General features: G+C 51.2%; 1 protein-coding gene across 2 annotated transcripts in view; it reads left to right on the forward strand.

Annotated features, from left to right (window-relative positions):
• The first annotated feature begins 528 nt into the window (after positions 1-528).
• Positions 529-20,893, forward strand: part of PCSK6 (proprotein convertase subtilisin/kexin type 6) — a 163,753-nt gene continuing 143,388 nt past the window's right edge. The window contains exon 1 of one of the 2 annotated variants that reach the window (XM_065906568.1): positions 529-900. In XM_065906568.1, the coding sequence (XP_065762640.1) occupies positions 619-900 (282 nt within the window). In that variant the 5' untranslated portion in view covers positions 529-618. The remainder of the gene's footprint in view (positions 901-20,893) is intronic. The other variant, XM_065906570.1, reaches the window with a different exon arrangement.

Consider the following 20,893-nt stretch of genomic DNA (forward strand, 5'->3'; position numbering starts at 1 on the left):
GGGAAATGGACAGTTGGGGACCCACAGCGCCGTCCGCCCCCAGGAAGGCTGTCTCCGAGGTTCCTCCCGAAGCCAAACGTCTCTGGCCCCCTTGCTATGTCCCACTGTCAGGCCTGGTTCTCAGCGGGGCCGACACGTCTTTCCTTGTGGCTTCTTCTCCCAAGACTCAGGCGAGCCGCGCTCTCACGCGGGGACGAGTAAGGCTTTGCGCGCAGGAGGTCAAACACTATTGGGCGAATGACTGAGGCCCCCAAGGCACCCCGACGGGAGGAAGATGCCGGCAGCCAGGCTGGGAGTGGGACTCACCTGAGACGCCCTGGGCCTTCCGGCCGCTGGGAGAACGCGTGTCCCGAGCGCCCCCTTAGTCTGCGGGAAGTTACGGGGTGAGGGGGGAGCTCTTTGCCCGGGGCGCACGAGGGCCGGGTGCCGGTCACCGAGCGCGGGCCAGGGCGCTGCCGGGCCGCGCGGGCGGGAACGCGCGGCGGCCGCCTCCTCCTCCCCTCGCTCCCGCCCGCAGCGGTGGCGGCGGCGCTTCCCCGGCGCGGAGCGGCTTTAAAAGGCGGCACCCCACCCCCCGGCGCACTCGCCGCTCCGGCGCCGCGCGAGCCTGCCACTGCCATGCCTCCGCGCGCGCCGCCCGCGCCCGGGCCCCGGCCGCCGCCCCGCGCCCCCGCCGCCGCCGGGGACGCGGGCCACGACCCGAGGGCCGCCGGAGGGCCCGGGCTCCGGCCGCTCGCGCCGCGCCCTTGGCGCTGGCTGCTGCTGCTCGCGCTGCCCGCCGCCTGCTCCGCGCCGCCGCCGCGCCCCGTCTACACCAACCACTGGGCGGTGCAAGTGCTGGGCGGCCCGGCCGTGGCGGACCGCGTGGCCGCGGCGCACGGCTACCTCAACTTGGGCCAGGTGAGTGCGGACGGCCCCGTGCGCCCAAAACTTTGGCTGCCGCCGGCGGGCGCGGCGCGAGGGGGCGCCCTGTGAGGAGTCGCCCGGAGCGCGGCGCGGGGTCCTCGGCGGCCAACGGGGCAGTACCCCGACGCGGACACCTGCCCAGCCGCGCGAGTGGGGAGCCCGTGGAGGGCGCCGTCCTCCCGCGTCCCCTCAGGTCCACCCGCCGCCGACCCGGCCCTTCGGCGCCGGCCCTCCAACTAGATGGGCGCCGCGGGGCTCCGGACCCTGTACGCGCGCAGGTGGGGGCTGAGGTCGTGCGCTCCCTTGGCGTCCGCGTCTCTTGGAGGGAGGGCGGCCAGAGTCGAGGGGGCTTTCCGGGCGGCCTGGACCCCGCAGCCAGAAGCGAGGGTCCAGGCTTTAATCCCCTCCAGGCCCCCGGCAGGGGTGGGGGGAGTTGGCTTCTTCTCTGGGCCTCTGGTTGGCTGGTCTGATGGCAGTTCTCTGCGGATAGGTCGTGTGACCTTAGGCTGGTCTCTTCCTTCTTTTCCACCCGCCCACGTGTCGGGACGTTGACCTTGTGTACTTGGGTGCGCGGTGGTTGGGATGGGACAGTCCAGTGTTTTGGGCCGCAGAGCACCTGCCGGGGCCTGACCACTCCCTCACCTGGCCCGCAGGAGTGCTGTCAGCGAGCAAGAGGGGACAAGCCCGGGGCAGGACCGCGGGTGGGGTAGCTCCATAGGAGCTCAGAGGTAGGCTTCCTTTTCCTGCGCCAACCCAGCCCAGCGAGTTGATCCTGATCCATGGCGGGCGGGGGCCCACCAGGGGACCTCTCTGTGCGTTGAGCAAACCTCCAGCAAACTACACACTCAGAGGATCAATTGGAGTGACAGGGACGCGCCCCCTCAAAGCTTAGACCCTGCCGCCAGCCAGCGTTAAATTTAGTTTCATCATTAACCGTGACAGAAGCGGGCCACATCTGGTGCGGCTCTGATGTGAGTGACATTTCTTTGCATCCTAAGTCCAGTGCGAACGCTGCTGAGGTGAGTTGTGCAGCCTTCTGGAAACGTAGATACTGCTGTCTGAACTATACTTCACACCGTGGGTCAGAGAGTGTCTGAAATAACCCATCACATCCTTGGTGTGTCTTTTTGTTGTATCTTGAACACTCAGGTCTCTGCAAACATCCTGTGATTTAAGATTTGCCTTTGGGCAGCACTGTCTTCAGTTCCTAAATCTCCCGAGTTCACAGTCCAGATGAAGAAAGTACTCCTTGGTGCCCCTCTGGCGCCTGCTTCCCCTGTTGGCTCAGGCCCGGCTCCTGCCACACTTGGCTGCTCCGCCCAGGTGGCCCGGCAGTTTGTCTTCAGCTAAAAGTGACTCTTTAATGGCACAGTAAATTACAAAGTGCCTGGGTTCCTGGCTCTTATAATTAAGTGAACAGAGGGGAACTGAAGTTGAGCGGAGAGCTCCCAAACATTGCAGTAAAGGCCTGGTGAGGCCCCTTACCACTCCTGTCCTCAGGCATCAGAGCCGCCAGCCCCATGACCACGCCCCATCCTCAAACAACTTGCATCCCACTACTGGGGTCTTGTGCGGTGAAGCCTGCTGTCTTTGCTTTGCCTGTGGGAGAGGTTTCGTTGGGGTGTGCACCCTTCCCCCTGGATCTCCTGGGGAGTGTCCAGGGCAGCCGAGGTGGGCTGCACACAGCCTGGCACTCAGCCTGGGGATGGGATGCTGCTGGGACTGATGCAGGAGGCAGTCACACACCCAGGGGATAAGAGCTGTCTTCGAGGTGAGTGTGTGTGTGTGTGTGTGTACACGTGTGTGTGTGATTTCCCAAGGAGGGCCTGTTACCCTTTATTCCCAGTGCAGCTTTCCTCCCCACCTTCCCCAAGTGCACTACTAATGTGGAAAAGGCCTGGAGCAGTCCGGCCTCTACCTACTCAATAAGAACTCTTTAAAAACCTTATTTGCCTTCTTCAGCCAGGAGAATTTGTGACTCATAAATAAGATGTATATATTATTAGCTTTGATTTATGAGTGAGTGAGCCATGGTGAACCGAGGCCTGGGAGCGGTTTGTGTCCACACGGCAGACTGTGTCACCTCTGATGATTGTGCTATGCTTTGTCTCCTTCCACATTCCCGGCTCCCAGTTTTCCTGTGAGTGACCTTCCCTAGACCCTTAGTGGGCAGCTGGTGGTGTGCCCGGCACCTACCCTGACTCTTCATCCTGGTCTTTGCTGTGCTCAAGCCCTGACTTGACCTACATACAACCATGGACCTGATCCCATTTATCTTGTGTGGTGCAGATCAAATGATACCAGTGGTTATTCACCTGTCTTGAATCATGGATCCCTTTCAGAGTCTGATAGAGGCTCTGGATCCTCTCCATTTAAAAATATACATCATTGGAAACAGGACAAATAAGTTTCTTTTTGCCCCTCAACTCATTATGTTTTACTGGGAATCCCAGATAATGCAACACAGTTTACAAAAAAGGAATAAAGATTGGGAAGAGCCAAATGTCACTCTTGACAGATGACAAAATTAACCACATGGATAATCCAAGAGAACCCAGAGACCAACTATTAGAACTAAGGAGAGAGAGAAGTGGGGACTTGATTGACAAGAGACCCCTGATGATGGCCATAGCTGCGAGGGCAGCATAAGAGCTGTTAGATACTTAGGAATCAATCCTAGAGAAGTATCAGACTCCTGTGGAGAGGATTATAAAACATTGTAAAAAAGTGTTGGGAAAAAGAAGGCAAGAATGATGAAGAGATAGATTGCATTCATGATGGGAGAGGTGACTGTCACAGGTCCCCTCAACTAATGTGTAAATTTAGTATAAGCTAGTTTTAGTGCGAGTAGGTTTTTATATGGAATATGAAATCACACAAATACGTGGCAGCTCTGCCATGGCCTGGTGATGGTCGTGTCCATTGGTGACATTGACTCTAGCCCAGGTATATGTGGGCGCTTGTGTGTGAGCAAAGAGGTTCTTGTGGATGGGAGGGCTGGGCAGTACAGGACACGGTGTTGAGAGAGCCAGGTCTCCACGGGGAAGGGCCACAGACCTTCACCTCCCACTCTGTATGGGAACTCCAGATAGGATGAGAGCCTGAGTGCATATTGTGGGAAGACCTTCATCACATTGGCAAAGGAGAGGATTTGTTTGTAACTTATTTTACTGAAGTATAGTTGAATTACATATTGTGTCAATTTCAAAGTGATTCAACTGTACATACATAAATATTGTTTTTTATATTCTTCATTTACAGGATATTGAATTTAGTTCCTTGTGGTAATTAGTAGGACCTTGTTGTTTATCCATCCTATAGATAATGATTGGCATCAGCTAACCCCAAGCACCAGTCCTTCCTTCCCCCACCATGCCTCTCCTTGGTAACCCCAAGTCTGTTCTCTGTGTCTGTGAGTCTGTTTTTATTTCGTAGGTAAGTTGATTTGTGTCATATTTTAGATCACACCTTCATTCTTTTTTGTGGCTGAGTAATATTCCATTGTATGCTATTTCATTGCTAAGTCATATCCAACTCTTTGCAACCCTGTGGACGGTAGCGTGTCAAGCTCTGCTGTTCATGGGATTTCTCAGGTAAGAAATTTGGAGTGGGGTGCCATTTCCTTCTCCTTTTATATATATGTGCCACATTTTCTTTATCTGTTTGGTTGTTGATGGACATTTAGGTTGCTTCCACGACTTGGCTATTGTGATTAATGCTACCATGAACATAGGGCTGCATGTATATTTTGAATTATAGAATTGTCCAGATATATGCCCAGGAGTGGAATTGCAGGGTCATATGGTAGCTCTGTTTTTAGTTTTTTGAAGACTATTCATACTATGCTCCATAATGGCTACACCTATTTTTATTCTAACCAACAGTGTAGGAGAGTTGAGAAAGGAAAGAATTTCTTAAACAAGACACAGAAAGATCAAGTAGAGAAGGGAAGAGATAGATCCATTAAAGGTTCTTTATAGTAAAGGTGTCATAGCATTTAAAAAACAAATAAGAGAGTAGGAAGTATTTATAACATATAATAGTATTTTATAACATATAATAGATTCATGTGTAGATTATTTAAAAGACTGTAAACGAATAATGGAGAGGGAAATGGCAACCCACTCCAGTCTTCTTGCCTGGAGAATCCCATGAATAGAGGAGCCTGGTGGGCTACAGTCCATGGGGTTGCAAAGAGTTGGACATGACTGAGCAACTAACACACATAAATAAATAAAAAAAAGAATAAGTGCCAGGTAGAAAAAATGGGGAGGTATATATGAATAGGGAATTGAATGAAAGGGAAACCCAGGTGAGAAAAAGTGCTCAGCCTCCCTACGAACTGATGGGCCTTCAGGTGGTCATCCCACTTTATGCCTGTGGGGTTGTCAGAACGAGATGGTGTCAGCATCAAGGGCTGCCTGGGCTGCGGAGGAGCCAGGAATTGAAAGTGGGTACAGATGCTTGGAGAGCGATAGGAGGTGGGTTGTGTCAGCATGTCCACATCCTGGCTTCAGCCTGGGAGCTCCTCACTGCTGCCCCAGGAGACTTGTACAGAAGTGTCCACAGGGGCATCTCTAAATGAAGGGAGACACCACCTAAATACCACCAGGAGAAGAATGGAGGAGAAAAGTTGTCACACCACAGGGTACTCAACAGTACTTAGAAAAGAGAGAGCTAGCTGTGTATCTACACAGATACATCCCAGAAATAATGTTGAGTGAAAACGGCAGGTTGCAGATGCACAGTGTATTTATGTAAATTTTTAAAAACACTAAGCCATTCTGTAGAACTTATGAATGCTTACACAGGTAGTGAAAGTATAGAAGCATGGGCTGGAAGGATCCACATCAAATTCTAGTTAGTAGAATTTCAAACTTAATCTGCAGTGTTCTAATTCCTAATCCACTATAGAGGCATATAGGTATTTGTTGTTCTTTAGTTGCTAAGTCATGTCCGACTCTTAGGACCCCTTGGACTGTAGCCTGTCAGGCTCCTCAGTCCATGGGATTCTCCAGGCAAGAATGTTGGATTTGGGTTGCCATTCCCAAAGATCCAGGGGATCTTCCTGACCCAGGGATCGGCCCTGCCTCTCCTGCAGTGGCAGGCAGATTCTTTACCACTGAGCTACCTGGGAAGGCCAGGCATATATATATAATATATGTTAAGTTATATAAAAATTATGTTTAAGCATTTTGCACTTTTGTGTGTGTCAGAACTCATTATATATTGTAATATACCCACTTGCATACAGACATGCATATGTACATGGATACACACATGCATATTCATATGCATACACATGTATCCATATACACCTACATACATGCATACACACAGATATACACATGCAGTGTTAAAGGAGGGGGAGAAAAATGCACATCATACCCATGTATGACTGTTCTTGGGCCACCCTTGGGCCCAGGTGAGAAGGCCCTGCCTAAAGTCCCAGGCTGGTCCCTCGTGGGCTCAGGTGAGAAGGCCCTGCCTAGACTAAAGTCCAAGCTGGGTTGGTCCACTTGTGTAGGAAGCGGTGACCTGGAGAAACAGAAGTCCTGGCTGCAGTCACAGGGTTCTTGGGATGGAGCTGTACCTGGAGCCCATGAGCCCCTCTGCTTTCTCCTTTGCCAGTCGTCTTTCTCCGTCAGGTCAGCTCTCAGCAGAGGTGGCCTCAGCCCAGCCTACATCATCACCTCTGATGTTGCTCACTCAGAGAAAAGACAGGTTGTTCATTCACATGAGAAGTATGGCAGTAAGCCGTCGGCGCACACTGGATCACAGCAGCACGGCGTCGGCAGCTCTCAGAAGTGATGTTTATCTTAAGGGTGGCACTGAGGCGCCGTGCTTGCCCTTGCGTTTCTGCTTTGCCTGGAGTATTGCGCTAATTTGTTGGTTCTGAGTCTGAGCATAAAACAGCAGGCTGGCTGCCAGGGCCCTGAAAGATCTAAGAGCCTTAAATGGTTTTGAACTTTCCTTAAATAGTTTTACTTAAAATAGCTACTGAGCTGAGCATACCTGGCCCAGAATTTCAGGTGGGCCTTTGTCATTCACTTGTCAACAGAGGAAAATTGTCATGCTGCACACAGTCTGTTCTTACAACCAGGAGCAAGCTGAAACTTTAGCCAGGTGTTAGAAGTGATGGGCTGGAACTTGTTCCAGTGAATGTTGGGGACTTGGGAGGGACGAGGGGAACCCAGAACAGCAGTCACTAGGTATTGGTTTTTGCCTGGAGGCTGTCTTGCTTTTATGCTCTCAACCGGGAGCCATACTCCTGGATGGCCTTTGAACGGCAAGGGCAAGTGTCTGGTGTGAGCTGGGGCGGTGGGGATGGGGTGGTGATGGCGACGGGGATAGATAGAACTGGGACTGCGAAGGTCATGCAGTGTTACATGTTCTTGTCTGCCCTCTTCATTCAGATGGTAATGGATTGAAGTGGACAGGGCTTTATTTGATGGTCAGTATCATGAGTCACTGGGGCTGCAGTGGGGGGAGGTGAGCAAAGCTTGAGTTGCAATGCATGGCTCTGGGAGAGCCCCCAAGGCCAGGGTCCGAGGACTGAGAACCCGGACAGGGGTCTAGCCAGCTCTATGGCCTGTTGGGAAAGTTGGTTTAAACTTCTCTTGGCAGAGGCTAAGGGTGTCGGTCCTGGTGGGGCAGAAGAGCCTGAGGGTCCTCTGGGCCCCTGCCTCGTCTTGGACTACACAGGACTGTCTACACTTGGGGGAACACTCCAGGCTCCTTGGGATCTCTGGGTCCCTGCACAGATCTGGCCTCTAGAAAGCAGTTCCTCTGGTCTTTTCTGGCACCTCTGGCGCTGGCGCCCCTCTCTCCAGCCAGCACCCTGCCCATGGAGGCCTTCACGATCACAAGTGTCCATGTCCTTTCCAGCTGGGACTGCAGTGTGGCCTTGGCACTGACTGGAGACCCTGGTGTGTGCTTGGGCTTGGCTGGTGGTTCCCTGGGTCTGCTGTAACCGTGGAGCCTGGTACCGACCTGCGGGTGCCACTGGGCCTGTTCGCCGTGAGGAGACCTCAGTCCAGTAAGCGTGACTTGCTACACATTACAAACTGGCAGGCCGGCGCCCAAAGCCCTCCCTTCTGACTCGCCTGCCTGGTCACCTGCCTGGCAGGGGGCCATCACCCTGCATCTCAGACTCGGGTAAGCCATTACGCAAGGAGCCTTTCAGCTGGGTACCGCCGCTGACACATGGGCCCGTGTGGACCCACCAGCCTCGCGTGCGCATACAGTGCCGGCGCCGGTGTGCTCCGTGCTGCGTGGTCTTTGCGGGCTCCTTCTCCTCCACATTGAGGCTTACTCCTGAGTCTCCAGGGTGGAGGGAAAAACCCATCCCTCCCCGGGGGCCGCACACAGTCCCTCAGTCTGAGGCTCTCCCCTGGCTGGGCCCTCCTCCCCCTCCCTGTGGGTCCCGGTTCACCCAGAGCTGGAGGCCTGGAGGGTGCCGCCACCTTCGTGCTCCCGAGCCGCCTGTGCTGTCTGTAACCACGCTTCTCTCTTTGGCCTCATGTTCCCCACACTTCTCCCCGTCCAGGCCATGTAGACCCTCCTGCCCCTTCCACCACCTTCTGCTCTGGCCAGACCCCTCACTCTGCACTTGCTTCCTCGTGGCATCCTTGGTGCTGTTCTCTCAGGCAAGAAAGGCTCTCGTTCTATGGCCCTCCTGGTCAGCGCTTTGTCCTTCCTGGCTGGCTGCTGCTCTGCAGCCATGCCCCTGGGCTCCCAGGCCTCCGTCATGCTGTCTGCCGGCCTGTCTGTGCCTCCACTGGGCTCTGTGCTTCGTGGGCACCTCAGTTCACACCCATCGTCTGGCTGCTCCCCAAGATGAGGTCCGATGGAGCTGTCTCTCTGGTGCAGAGCCGTTGGCCCAGAGCAACCTGTGCCTGGCAGACATGCAGACTTTGATTCAGGCTGTGTTTGTTAAGTGCTCCCCTGGGTGATGGGCCCTCAGAGTCAAGGGGAAGGTGCCCCTGGGAGAGCCTCTCATGGGGGGCAGGGTGCAGGCATTGTGACTGAGCACAATCAGCCTCCTCTCAGCATCTGGACAGAACCGTCTCCCCTGCACCGCTTATCTGGATCCCTGCTTCTGGGAACCTCGGCAGGCCCTTCCCAGCTCCGTGATGTGGGAGGAGGAGCTGCCCTGTGATGCTATAGCTGCCCCCCACCCCCAGTCTGGTCGGCTACATACCCCGGCCCCGCCCCACCCTATAGGGTCCCGTCATCCTGCCGAGTCCTGGTCTCTGTGAGGTCCAGTGTCTCTGCTCGCGGAGTGTTGGAGACCTGGCGGCAGGCATGAGGCCCTGTCCAGCACCGCACAGAATGGGATGAACAGCCTTCAGCTCTTGGGAGGGAGCCTTGTGCTCATGGGATGGGACGGGGATCTGCAGCTTGAGTTCCCATGGTAACCGGCCCATCAATGCCCTCAGTGTCAAGACGGTGGCACCGTGGAGAAGAAGAAACAGGCTCATTGTCTCTGCCTTGGCTGCTTGGGCCCAAACCAGCCACACTCCTCAGGGCCGGACAGCCCTGGCCACTGTGGGGCACAACCTGGCCAGAAAGGGGCTGTGGGCTTCAGCTTCCTGACCTCCCTGGAGCCTCGTGACTTCCTGCTGCTGGCGCCGTCCTCCTTGTTGGTCTGCTCAATGGGAGAAAGGGCCTGTCTGCCACAGGGGTGAATAAATCACGTCCAGTGTCGTGGTCGGGTGCTTCCCATTTTGTTTGTGCTCTGGTTCTCAGAGATGACCTCCTATGTTCATGCCACCAGAACCATCATTGCCTGTGAAAGGCCCCGGCCCACCCTGTGATCCTTGTCAGATGCCCTGAGGTGGACAGTTGGGGCAGGAGAGGAGCAAGGGGCAGGGTGGGGGACCCTCTCGTCAGATAAGGGCCTAAGGTCCCCTGGTCTGGAGGAGAAGAGGCTGTTCTTCCGCTCACCTGTCATAATCCTCCAAGTCGGAAACCAGGGCATCGCTGGGTTCCCCTGCCTTACTCCCTGATGCCCGTTTGTGACTCCTTCTCTCTGCCTCCTGGTCGTGCCTGCAGCCTCCTCTCTGCTCCTGGGTTTCTGCTTTCCTGGGCCATTCCCCATCCCAGGCTGTTTGTTCCCTGCCTTGAAATCACAGAGGCTCTTCTGTAGCAGAACCTAACTGTGTGACCCTTGGGAGTGAGCTGCCCCCTGCTTCTCCATCCCCACCCGGAGCCTTCACAGTCGCTGGACACCCCAGCTGGTCCAGACCTTCGCTGAGCCAGAAGTGCGCCGCATGCCTTTTCTTTCTCTGCATCTGTTGTTTTGGGGCTGCTGCTTTAACCTGGGGTGCCCATTCCCGTGGAGCTCACCTGGAGAGCCTGCCCCACTTCAGGACTCACTGAAGTGCTGTTTCCTGCCCTGCCTGCTGCCTGGTGGGGCAGAACTCTGGTCTTCAAATTCCAGGGCCCCAGCCTGAGAGGGAGCCTGTCTCCCCGCCACCCCGGAGCCTCTTGTGGTCAGGCCCCAGGCCCGCTGTCCACTCCCACACTACTTCCAGAAGCACCGGGGAACTGGGTCACTTAGCCACTGAGTTCCAGGACCTCTGTCACAACTGCCACCAGTTGGCTCTGAGCTGCCCTTCCTGTTCACCAGGCATTGCGCTGATCACCACCCCTGAGCACTATTAACCCTGTTACACAGATGAGCAAGCTGAGGCACGGAGCAGCTGAGTAACTCATTGAGGCTCAGGCCCATCAGAGCAAGGCTTTCCATGGAGGCAGCTTTCATTCCAGCGTCCACTTTGGGAAAGGTTGTGGAGAGCAGGTGGCCGTGGGGCTGCAGTCGGGGTTTCCTAACTGGTGAGGCAGAGGGTGCAGTCCGGGCAGAGGAAAGGTTGAGATATAGCAGTGCCCCATGTCCAGAAGATGCTGGCACCCTCCCAGCAAGGGGCAGGGCTGAGCTGCACCTTCACACCCTCCCTTCTTACCAGGTCCCTGGGGTAGGGCTGCCCTTCAAAGGCTTAGGTGGCGCTAGCAGTAAAGAATCTGCCAGTGCAGGTTAGACCAAGAGATGTGGGTTCAATCCCTGGGTTGGGAAGATCCCCAGGAGGAGGACATGACAACCCACTTCAGGATTCTTGCCTGGAGAATCCCATGGACAGAGGAACCTGGTGGGCTACAGCCCATGGGGTCACAGAGAGTCAGACAGGACTGAAGTGGCTAGGCACAGATGCATGTGCAGGAATGAAGGTGACCATAGCACTCCTGACCTCTAGAGTCTGAGACTCTCAGGGCAGGAGCTTCTCTTGGGCACCTCCCGTGGCCCACTGGGGCCCCCGTATTTTCTACCTTGGATGAGAGTAGAGAACTGTCCAGCCAGAAACCAGAACTGCAGAGAAGGGCCTTCGTGACCCAGAGTAGCACCCAGGGTCTGGGTTCCTGGACATGAAACTGTGGTTACTTGATTTTCTTTGTGTAATACCAAAGAATACAGTATGTAGAAAAGTTGAAAAATATGGAAAAGAACAAAAAACACTGAGAACAGATCATTTATAATTCTACCCCTGCCCCAGATGAACACTGTTAACATTTTGGACTGTGCCCTCTTATTGTTTAGTTTTTTAAAACTGTGTGGGTGTGTGTGCATGTGCATTCATGTTCGTTTGTATATCTGGGTATATGGGTGCACACACACGTGTAGAGACAGTTTTAGGCAGATGGTGTTGTATAGTTGTTGCAGCTATACCTCCTGGGTCTGTAACTGTTCTGTGGTGAAATTTTTAATGACTACTCAGTGCCCTGGTGGTACCTTACCTAATCTTCCCTGACATTTAGGTCAGTGGATTGTTTGTGAGGTCATATTGCTGCTGATGGAGAATGCCAGCACTGGGTGGGGTGATGCACAGGTTCCCCGCCTTCCCCTCCCCCCCACCTGCTGCCAAGCCTCACCCCCATGGTTCCCACACTGGTTACACCCTACCCCCCATCCTGCATCACCCACCTTGCACAGGGTCCTGTACTTGATGACATGTGTCAGTCCAGCTCACAAGAATTCTATGAAGCACTTTTCCTTACTTGATAAAGCTACTGGTGTGCTGTGTAAATATCCTCCCTTCACAGAGAATTCAAACAGTGAAGATTCGTGAAGAGAATCCCAGATCCCCTGCCTCTCCTCATCCCATTCTCAACTGACCCCTTCCCCCAAGACCACCCCATCCACACATTAGTGTCCGTGTGTCCTGTTTTCAAAGGGGGGGTGAATGGACCATGCCAGATGTACCCAACAGTACATCTTGGAAAGCTCTCTACTGAAGTATGTAGAGATCTGCCTCACTCTTTTGAAATAGTTTTAAGCTGCTGTATTGAAGCCACATATTTGGTTACAGCATTGCCTTATTAATTCATGTTAGTTGATTTTTCTCCAGGTTTTTTTTTTCTGTATCATAAAAAATATTACAGTGATCATTCTTGTTCCTCTTCTCTGTATGAGAATTTCTGTAGTCTACATAATAGCAAAAACAAATAGGAATAGTAATATGTAAGTCTCCTACATGCAAACCTTCAAGTGGTGAACGTTCAAAGATGTGAATGTGCGTTCGCATGTCCACTTACGTGAGTTAGTTCACGTGTCTGATGTATGCTGTCACGTGCACGCATCCTCTGCATGTGGCTGTGCTCATGTGCACTTTAGTGTACAGTCCTGTACAGAGGACAGCAGTGCATTGTCTTTATTTCAAGCCCAGGATATCCAGAAGCAAGCGTGAAAGCAGTGGTGATACTGCTGGTACTACTGTACTTTTCAAGGTTCTGTATGATTAAAATTGTTTTCTCTATTTTTTGTGTTTGTTTTTATTTGATATTTGTGTGAGAAGTATTATAAACCTATTACAGTGCAGTAATATATAACCAAGTGTGTTAGTTGGGCACCTGGGGTTACTTTGTTGGGCTCAGGAAAAAATTGGACTTAACGATGGTCCTCTCGGAGTGGAACTCGTCTATATGTTGGGGACCTACTGTAATAATCACAGATATCTCTTGACCCTTATTATGAGGTTTCCCTGAACTGACTCATTTAATCTTCTTAAGCACCCTGCAAGTAGGTACTGCCATTATCCCCTGTTTACAGAGAGGAAGCTGAGGCACAGGAAGGTTAAGTAACTTGTCCGTGATTGCAGCACTTACCCATGCCAGAGCCAAGATCTGAACTGAGGTGCTCTGGCTCCAGAGGCTGCGGAGCTGCTTAGGCAAAGCTGAGTCCATGGAGTGGGGGTGAGGCAGGGCAGGGCTGGGAGGAGGGAGTAAGGGCTGGTCCAGGCACATGGGGCCGGGTGATGCTGCCCACCCCAAGAAAGTAGGTGGGAGGCCAGGTCCTCAGTGGTCCTCTGGGGGAGATTGTCAGTACTATTCTTACAGGTAAAAATCAGCTCTCATGGTTGTTTTAATATGCTCCCCCCCCTCCCCGATTACTGTTAAAATTAAATGCTTCTTCATAAACTTAATCACTTTAATTCCTCTCTGAAGGATTTATTTATATTCTTTGCCCATTTTTCCAGTGGTTCATTTTTCTTTTCTCCTGATGATCTGTAGGTACCATCACTCTCTTGTGGTTATGCGTCTTCTGTCTGTAAATAGATTCTCCTGTCCGTCACTTTTCTCTGAATGTTGTTCAGAGGGTGTGTTGGCTGCTTGTTTTTGGAGGTAAAATGCACAGTTGCCATTGTGCACAGGGCTTTGGGCTTGTCACTTATGTGACTGAGTGAACAAGGCAGGGTCCCTGTCAATAGCAGAAGAGAACTAAGTAACCATTGCCAAAGGGATAGTGCACGGAACATGCAGGTGGGAGCCGCCTGCTTTAGGATGACAGGAGAGTAGGGCTGATTTCCCCTGGGAGGATCGGGGCGGCTTTGTGACTAGTGGCTTTGGACCCAGACCGTGAAGGTCCACGGTTGTCGAAAGCAAAGCGGGGAGAAACAGGGAGCAGGCTGGCCTGAGGGGGAGCATCGTTCTACATCCAATCGGGGAGAACGCAGCTGACTGGCTCGGACAGAGGCATGGTCACAGCGGGGCTGCTTCCAGCCATGTGTGCGGGGTGAGGAGAACCACTAGGGCTATGGGCCAGCAGCGTGGGAGCCGCTGCCTGTGCTGGGATGAGGGGATGGAGGGAGGGGGAGCAGGGTCAACAGAGCCTCGTGGGCACCAAGGCAGCAAGGACGCAGCACCCTTCTGGTGCCTCCCACTGGCTGAGCCCTTGAGAGGTGTGTTGTCAGGAGGGGTTCAGGGCTGGGTGAGGAGAGGGGGATAACCAGGGGAGCTGGGCGGGAAGGGGAGCATAACTTGGGGAATGAGGGACTTCCTGGGTGTGGTGTCACCAGAGGTACAGCAGGCATTTGTCGGGTGCTAGTGTGAAGCCTGACACTGTGCAGGGACTGGGTGGGAAGGTACATCTGACTGCCATCGCCCCTGGGACACCACCTCAGCACCACTGATAACTGTCCATGTGTCCTCTCACATGCCTGAAGCCCTGTCAGATCCCATGTACCTGGATCTGTGCCCCCTTGCCCCAGTCAGAGTTTCTTTAGGTATGTCCGACTGAGGACAGTGTTCAAAATGGGAAAGTAAGTCCATTTCTGGCCACTTGGCACTTGGTCTAACACGTGGCTTGATCTTTGGTTGTTTTCCTAAACATAAGCAAGTTTATGCAAGAATCCCTACTTGAGTTCTTCTTGGTTAAGCCTAATTTCTATAAAAAGGAAAGAAACCTTACTTCTGTCCTGCCCTCAAGGTAGCCATTCATGCCTGAGTTTGTTCACAGTCTTATGCACGTCTCATAGTTTCTCTTTTGCAGGAATGTGATGCTGTCAGCCACAGGCCAGCAGCAGGACTTGTTTCCATGGGTTAAACAAGTTACTGTGCCACGACTTTCCTGTCCCAGAGTCTCACACCCTGCATTTAAGCACAAGAGGCAGAAGCCCATTTATGGGAAGGAACACTTTCTGTTCCTGGAGTTTCATGTCCTTATACAACATGACCTCTCTGCTACTTTCTAGGCTTTTTTGTTTGTTTGTTTTGTTTTTAGTTAGCTTTTTCAAGGAATGCTGTTTTCTGCCTTCCTCTGATACATTGTCACACCAGGAAGATCAGAAAACCAAACTGTTCCTTCTCACACCAAATAGACCTGAAAGCCAAAGGAAACCCCAGGGGTAGAATGGGTTCGCTGCCTCTGGAAGTTCATCTCTGAGGCTCGTTTCCAGGCCTAGGACTAACCACCCTGCATGATGACAAGCTGTGTCACTCTTGTTCCAGCCAAGGAAGTGCATTTCCAAAACCTAACCAGGAGCATCTTTCCACTTCCCACCTTTACTTTTACTCTCAAAGGGCCTTGCGTGTGTTGGTGCTTTCTTCTTGTGTCAGAATTTCAGTTTCTCCATAGAACCATAGAAACACCTCTCTTCAAACCAACTGGTTTTAAAACCAGCTGTCATTTCAGTTGTGTCTGACTCTTTGTGACTCCATGGCCTGGAGCCTGCCAGGCTCCTCTGTTCATGGGATTCTCCAGCCAGGAATACTGGACTGGGTTGCTATTTCCTTCTCCATGGGACCTTCCTGGTGCAGGGATTGAATCCGTGTTATTTCTGTCTCCTGCGTTGGCAGGTGGATTCTTTACTGCTGACTCCACCTGAGAAGCCTGAAAGTTGGTTTTACTTTCCAGCAATTGGTTCCTTTCCTGAAGTTCATCACTAATAGTCTTTGAGCATGGGCTGACAGCTGTGCCAGCCTGGGCTTGTCCTGGGGCCAGGCATCCGCTCAGCCTCCTCCTGGGGTTGCCCCTGTGCGTTGAGAGTCCTTTTCTTCTGGCAAGAGGTAATTGTGTGCTCGCCACTGCTTCCCTCCTGTCCGTGTCTGTGTTTTACTTGAAACGTGTGGTTGGGATATGTGAGTTAGGCTCCAAGTCTCCAGGCAGGGCTGCGTTCCTGCATGCACCCTGGACTTGGAAGAGATGCTCAAAGATTGTTACAGACAGTGCACGCAGCCCCCAGGGAATAACCACCTCACCAGAACTGCCCAGTCCCTTCTAAATGATGCACCTTTCTTCCCAGGTCTCCTGGGGGAGGTTTGTGAGCATTGAGTTCAGTTTGATTTCTGTATCGTAACAGAAGTCTTCATAACAGAAGATGACATGTTGGCTGCTGCGACCAGCATTCCTGTGGCTATCAGGAGCTGGTGCCATGGTTTCCCAGGTCGTGGGCATTTGCTGAGGGAACCAGGCTAGTATGTGTGGCTGTCCATCAGAGCGCGTCACCAGCTGCCTGACCCTGTCCCCCCCCCGCCACTGGTTTCTCAGAAATCAGGGGTGGGGAGCACTTCTGTTTTCTCCCCAAGATTATGGAGTTCCCTGGGTTGTTCAGTTTGTTTATCCCAACTCTTTGAGTGTCTAAGGTCCACCAGTAGAATGGATACAGTGTGTCACTTTCCTATAGTGGGCATCTGTCCTCAGCAGTAAAGAGAAGAAGACAGTTGGTATGTAACAGCAGGGTGAGTCTCACAGACTCTGCAGAGTGTAAAAGAAGCCTTACACCAAAGAGTCATATGACTTCATTTCTTATTGTTGTTCAGCCACTCAGTTGTGTCCAGCTGTTTGTGAGCCCATGGACTGCAGCATGCCAGGCTTCCCTGTCCTTCACCATCTCCCAGAGTTTGCTCAAACTCATGTCCATTGAGTCAGTGATGCCATCCAATCATCTCATCCTGTCATCCCCTTCTCCTGCCCTCAATGTTTCCCAGCATCAGGGTCTTTTCCGCTGAGTTGGCTCTGTATCAGATGGCCAAAGTATTGGAGCTTCAGCTTCAACATCAGTCCTTCCAGTGAATATTCAGGGTTGATTTCCTTTAGGTTTGACTGGTTTGATCTCCTTGCAGTCCAAGGGACTCTCAAGAGTCTTCTCCAGCACTGCAATTCAAAAGCGTCAATTTTTCAGCACTCAGCCTTCTTTGTAGTCCAACTCTCACATCCATATATGACTACTGGAAAAAACATAGCTTTGACTATATGGACCTTTGTTGGCAAGTGATGTCTCTGCTTTGTAATACACTGTCTAGGTTTGTCATAGTTTTTCTTCCAAAGAGCAATCGTCTTTTCGTTTCATGGCTGCAGTCATTGTCCGCAGTGATTTGAAAATCAAGTCTGTCACTGTTTCCATTGTTTTCCCATCTATTTGCCATGAAGTGATGGAACTGGATTCTATGATCTTAGTTCTTTGAATGTTTAGTTTTAAGCCAGGTTTTTCACTCTCCTCTTTCACTTTCATCAAGAGGCTCTTTAGTTCCTCTTCACTTTCTGCCATAAGGGTGGTGTCATCTGTATATCTGAGGTTGTTGGTATTTTTCCTAGCAATCTTGATTGCACCTTGAGCTTCTTCTAGCCCAACATTTCACATGATGTATTCTGCATATAACTTAAATAAGCAGAGTTCATTTCTATAACAGGCAAAATCCACCTGTGAGAGTGGGATAGCAAGTAATGTGTGGACTGCCTGGAAAGGGGTGTGGGGAGGCATTCTGTGCTGATGGTGATGTTCTCTGTCATGAAGGGGATTTGGGGTCATACAGGTGCAAACATTGATCAAAACTCAACAAATTTATTTATCTCACCATATGTAAATTTTACTTCAGAGGAGAAAATCTGTGAGCAAAGCTAAACTCTCCTGATGGTGTGGATGTTGAGATGTTTAGGGGAAATGTACTGTTACTGTGGTTTACTTTGGATGCACTAGAAGTAAGGGATTGACGGATAGACAGAGGCCTGGGTACACAGAAACGTGAGTCACTTCAGTGATTATGTCAATGGGCAGTCAGGGTGGTGGGTATGCGGGTGTTTCCAGTTCTTTCAGCTTTCTGTATGTTTGTAAATTTCCACAGTAAATGTTGGGGAGGAAAAGACTCTTAGGGGTGTGGTGGGCATAGGGCAGATTCAGGAGAAATCCCCTGCTGTCCTGACAGGCTTGTCAGTTTGTGTTCAGAGATAAGGAAGAGAAGCCTAGTGGTTTAGTGGGGCAAAGAGGTCATCAGAGAAATCCCATGGAATCTGTGCTTGGGGGACGGACACTTTGGTAAGGTGAGCTCTAGGGTCCTGCTCACATCTGGTAGGATTACTGTGGCTCTCTGAGCCCAGGGACAGAGAGATTCGGCTAGGGGAGAAGCACCCAGGGCACAGTGCTGAGTGGAGGCCTGCCGTCTGAGGGCCTTCCTGCAGAGGGGAGATAAGCCTTCCACAGACAGCCTGGCACTGCGGTGTAGGTCTGGGTTGCTGGCCTGCTGCTTATCTTCTCAGGCCTGTTCTGCAGTGCTTCTATAGTTCCAGGATTTGAATTATCATACAGACTTTTCAGCCCCTCTTTTTTTTTTTAAATCATAGAAGTTATTATTTTTTTTAATCACCTGCAATTTGAAAACAATTAGCAATTACTAAAAAGTTTTCTGGAAAAGAAGGCAAAATGATACTTTGATCTCAAAGATGTAGTGTGACCTGCAGGTAACAATGAACATTTGGTGTTAATACAAATAGCCATTGAAATCATTCTGAATGGGAAAGTTTGTTGTCATCAGCAGTAGTAGCTGCGAGAATGGAATAACCGTTGGTGCCATTGGTTGAAGCCTTTTGCGGATCCAGGCAGTGTTGGACTGAACAGGACTAGTGGTGTTCTGGTGGGGGGCTGCCCTATGCTGGGGCCCTGCCCCTGCTTACCGAGGAGCTGCCCCAGACCAGATGCGCCAGAGACCACCAACGTCAGGCTTCTCACGGAGCCTCTGCCTAGGGAGGAAGCTCCCGGTCTGCTGGTAAGTAATTTAGGGCATGTGTGAGAAGCGGGGGTAGGGAGAGCAGAGAAGAATGAAAGCATTATTCTAAGAAGCTGATCTTATTTATAGATTCTCCTAATTCTATTAAAATGAAGGCCGGAGGGTTATAAAACTTGGAACACATAACACATAATAGCCATGAAAGGACGTTAAGCGAAAATAGGGAACAATAGTAAAATGAGAAGATATTCTCAGTGTCTACAAAAAGAGGTGACGGTTTTCTGAAATAAAATCGTCCTAGGGCACACTGTATGGGGAGAGTGAGTTAAAATGAGGAGAGAACTTGGAAGGAAACAGAAAATGTTTCATAATGAAAAGGGGAAAGTGTTAGTCGACTCAAGGGGAAAACAAAGATTACACTAATTACATTAAGTGACAAATAAATAAAATGCCATCGTTGTAAAGAGAAATAAAACTAATTAAATACTTAATGTGCTTTAAGAGGGGTTAGCAAAATAAAGTGTATTAACTGTGATTAAATATGTAGGCAGCCGTAATTTTCCTGCATTGTCCCAGTGGCTAGGATAGTGCCCGACCTCTGGATGTAAAACAAGGGATTTTTTATTCCTGACATAGCACATTGATTTTTGTGTGTCATAAAACAAAATAATGAACCCTCGTATTATTAATAGAAAAGCCAGAATCAAACAAATGATTTTAAATGAATGAATTTATGAATGAATAAGGAGTTAAAAAATACACGCTCAAAATGGAAAGCAACAGAACCACCTTCTAAGATAAAAATCTGACAAATGAAGATGTGAAGGAGGTGGTTCTCTTTAGTGCCAGTAACTTAAGCTTTCTCTGCATTTTCTGCTGGAAAGCAGAATTACTGGTACCCTCGACAATCAGATGCTTGGAAAGTGCCAGGCCTGAAATGAACATGGATGCATGTTAATGCTGATAATCTTATCGTCACCACTGTGGTGTCTGTTAATACCAAAAGAGAGGGAAGTGGCATGTCCTTTCAGTGTCAGGCCCTGGAGTCAGACTAGGAGAACACTATTTTTAAAGTAGGGCTTCAAAGCTCACCAGAGGTGTCATGGAGAAGATTTCAGACATACTGCTCCTTTTACCTTTTGTCTTTTTTGAGGGGAAAAGATGAGCTGATGTGAAAAGCTTAGGATGGGGAAGGTAGAAAAAAGCCAGATCAAGAAAGAGCTGATGAGCCATGGGGTAGCCTGGACATCGGGGCCACAAAGCCTGCCCACCAGTTCCCAGGGAGACTCCTGGTTGGTGGCCACTCCAGCCAGGAGGGATTCGCCCTCCTCAGTCATCCCCCTGCCAGACTCATGTCCGCCATCACAATGCTAAAGAGGACACTCCTGCTTGGAACAAATTGGTTAATGATTCTCTTTGGAGGATGAAAGAAGAGTTTAGATTCAGTAAAACTTATTATCAGTTAGCTAGTGTGGGCACCTGGGAGCCAGTGAACAAACTCATGAAGGAATAGTTTGTTGCCTGCACACAGCAGTTGGGGCGTGGAGTGGCTCTTTGACTCGGCCTGGCTCTGTGATGCCCATTTGCCTGTTGACTATAACCGACAGGTCCACTTTCACCCCCATGGAGAATGGTGTGACTGGAAGTGCTGAATTTTATCCTTTTCTCAAGTCATTCTCAGTCTGGGCATCACTCAGCAGGGCCTGCACAGAACATGGACTCTGCTGATTCGGAGAGCAAGAGCCAGACTGAGGCTCTGGGACAGGAGACACAAGGTGGGTGGTTTTCTCTTCTACTGCTCCTCCCACAAGAGCCAGATCACCCCACTGCGCCTGTTTTCCACTTTATTGGGCTATTTTGATCTGGTCGCTCTTGCCGTCAGAACCAGTGGCCAAAACAGACCGCAGGATTGGAAGAGTGGGGTTCTAATCCCAACACTTTGTCTGCAGGTGGTCAGCAGTTGATGTCTCTAGGTGTCAGGTCACACACTGATCTGTAAAGTGTGGGTGTGATCATCACTTTCCAAACAGCACTGTCATCTGGCTGTTGTGAACATCACAGCGTGGACTTCTTCCTGTGTGACTGAGAGGGCAGACGTTATCAGTGCAGCCATTCGTGAGCTCGCTGGACTGACAGATGCTCTGCACAGACCTCTCTTGTGGGCACTGTGACCCCCCCAGCCCAGGACCCAGCCCCATTTACCAGTACCTGC

Source organism: Muntiacus reevesi, chromosome 15, assembly GCF_963930625.1.
Source record: "Muntiacus reevesi chromosome 15, mMunRee1.1, whole genome shotgun sequence".
NCBI classification, from domain to species: Eukaryota; Metazoa; Chordata; class Mammalia; order Artiodactyla; family Cervidae; genus Muntiacus; species Muntiacus reevesi.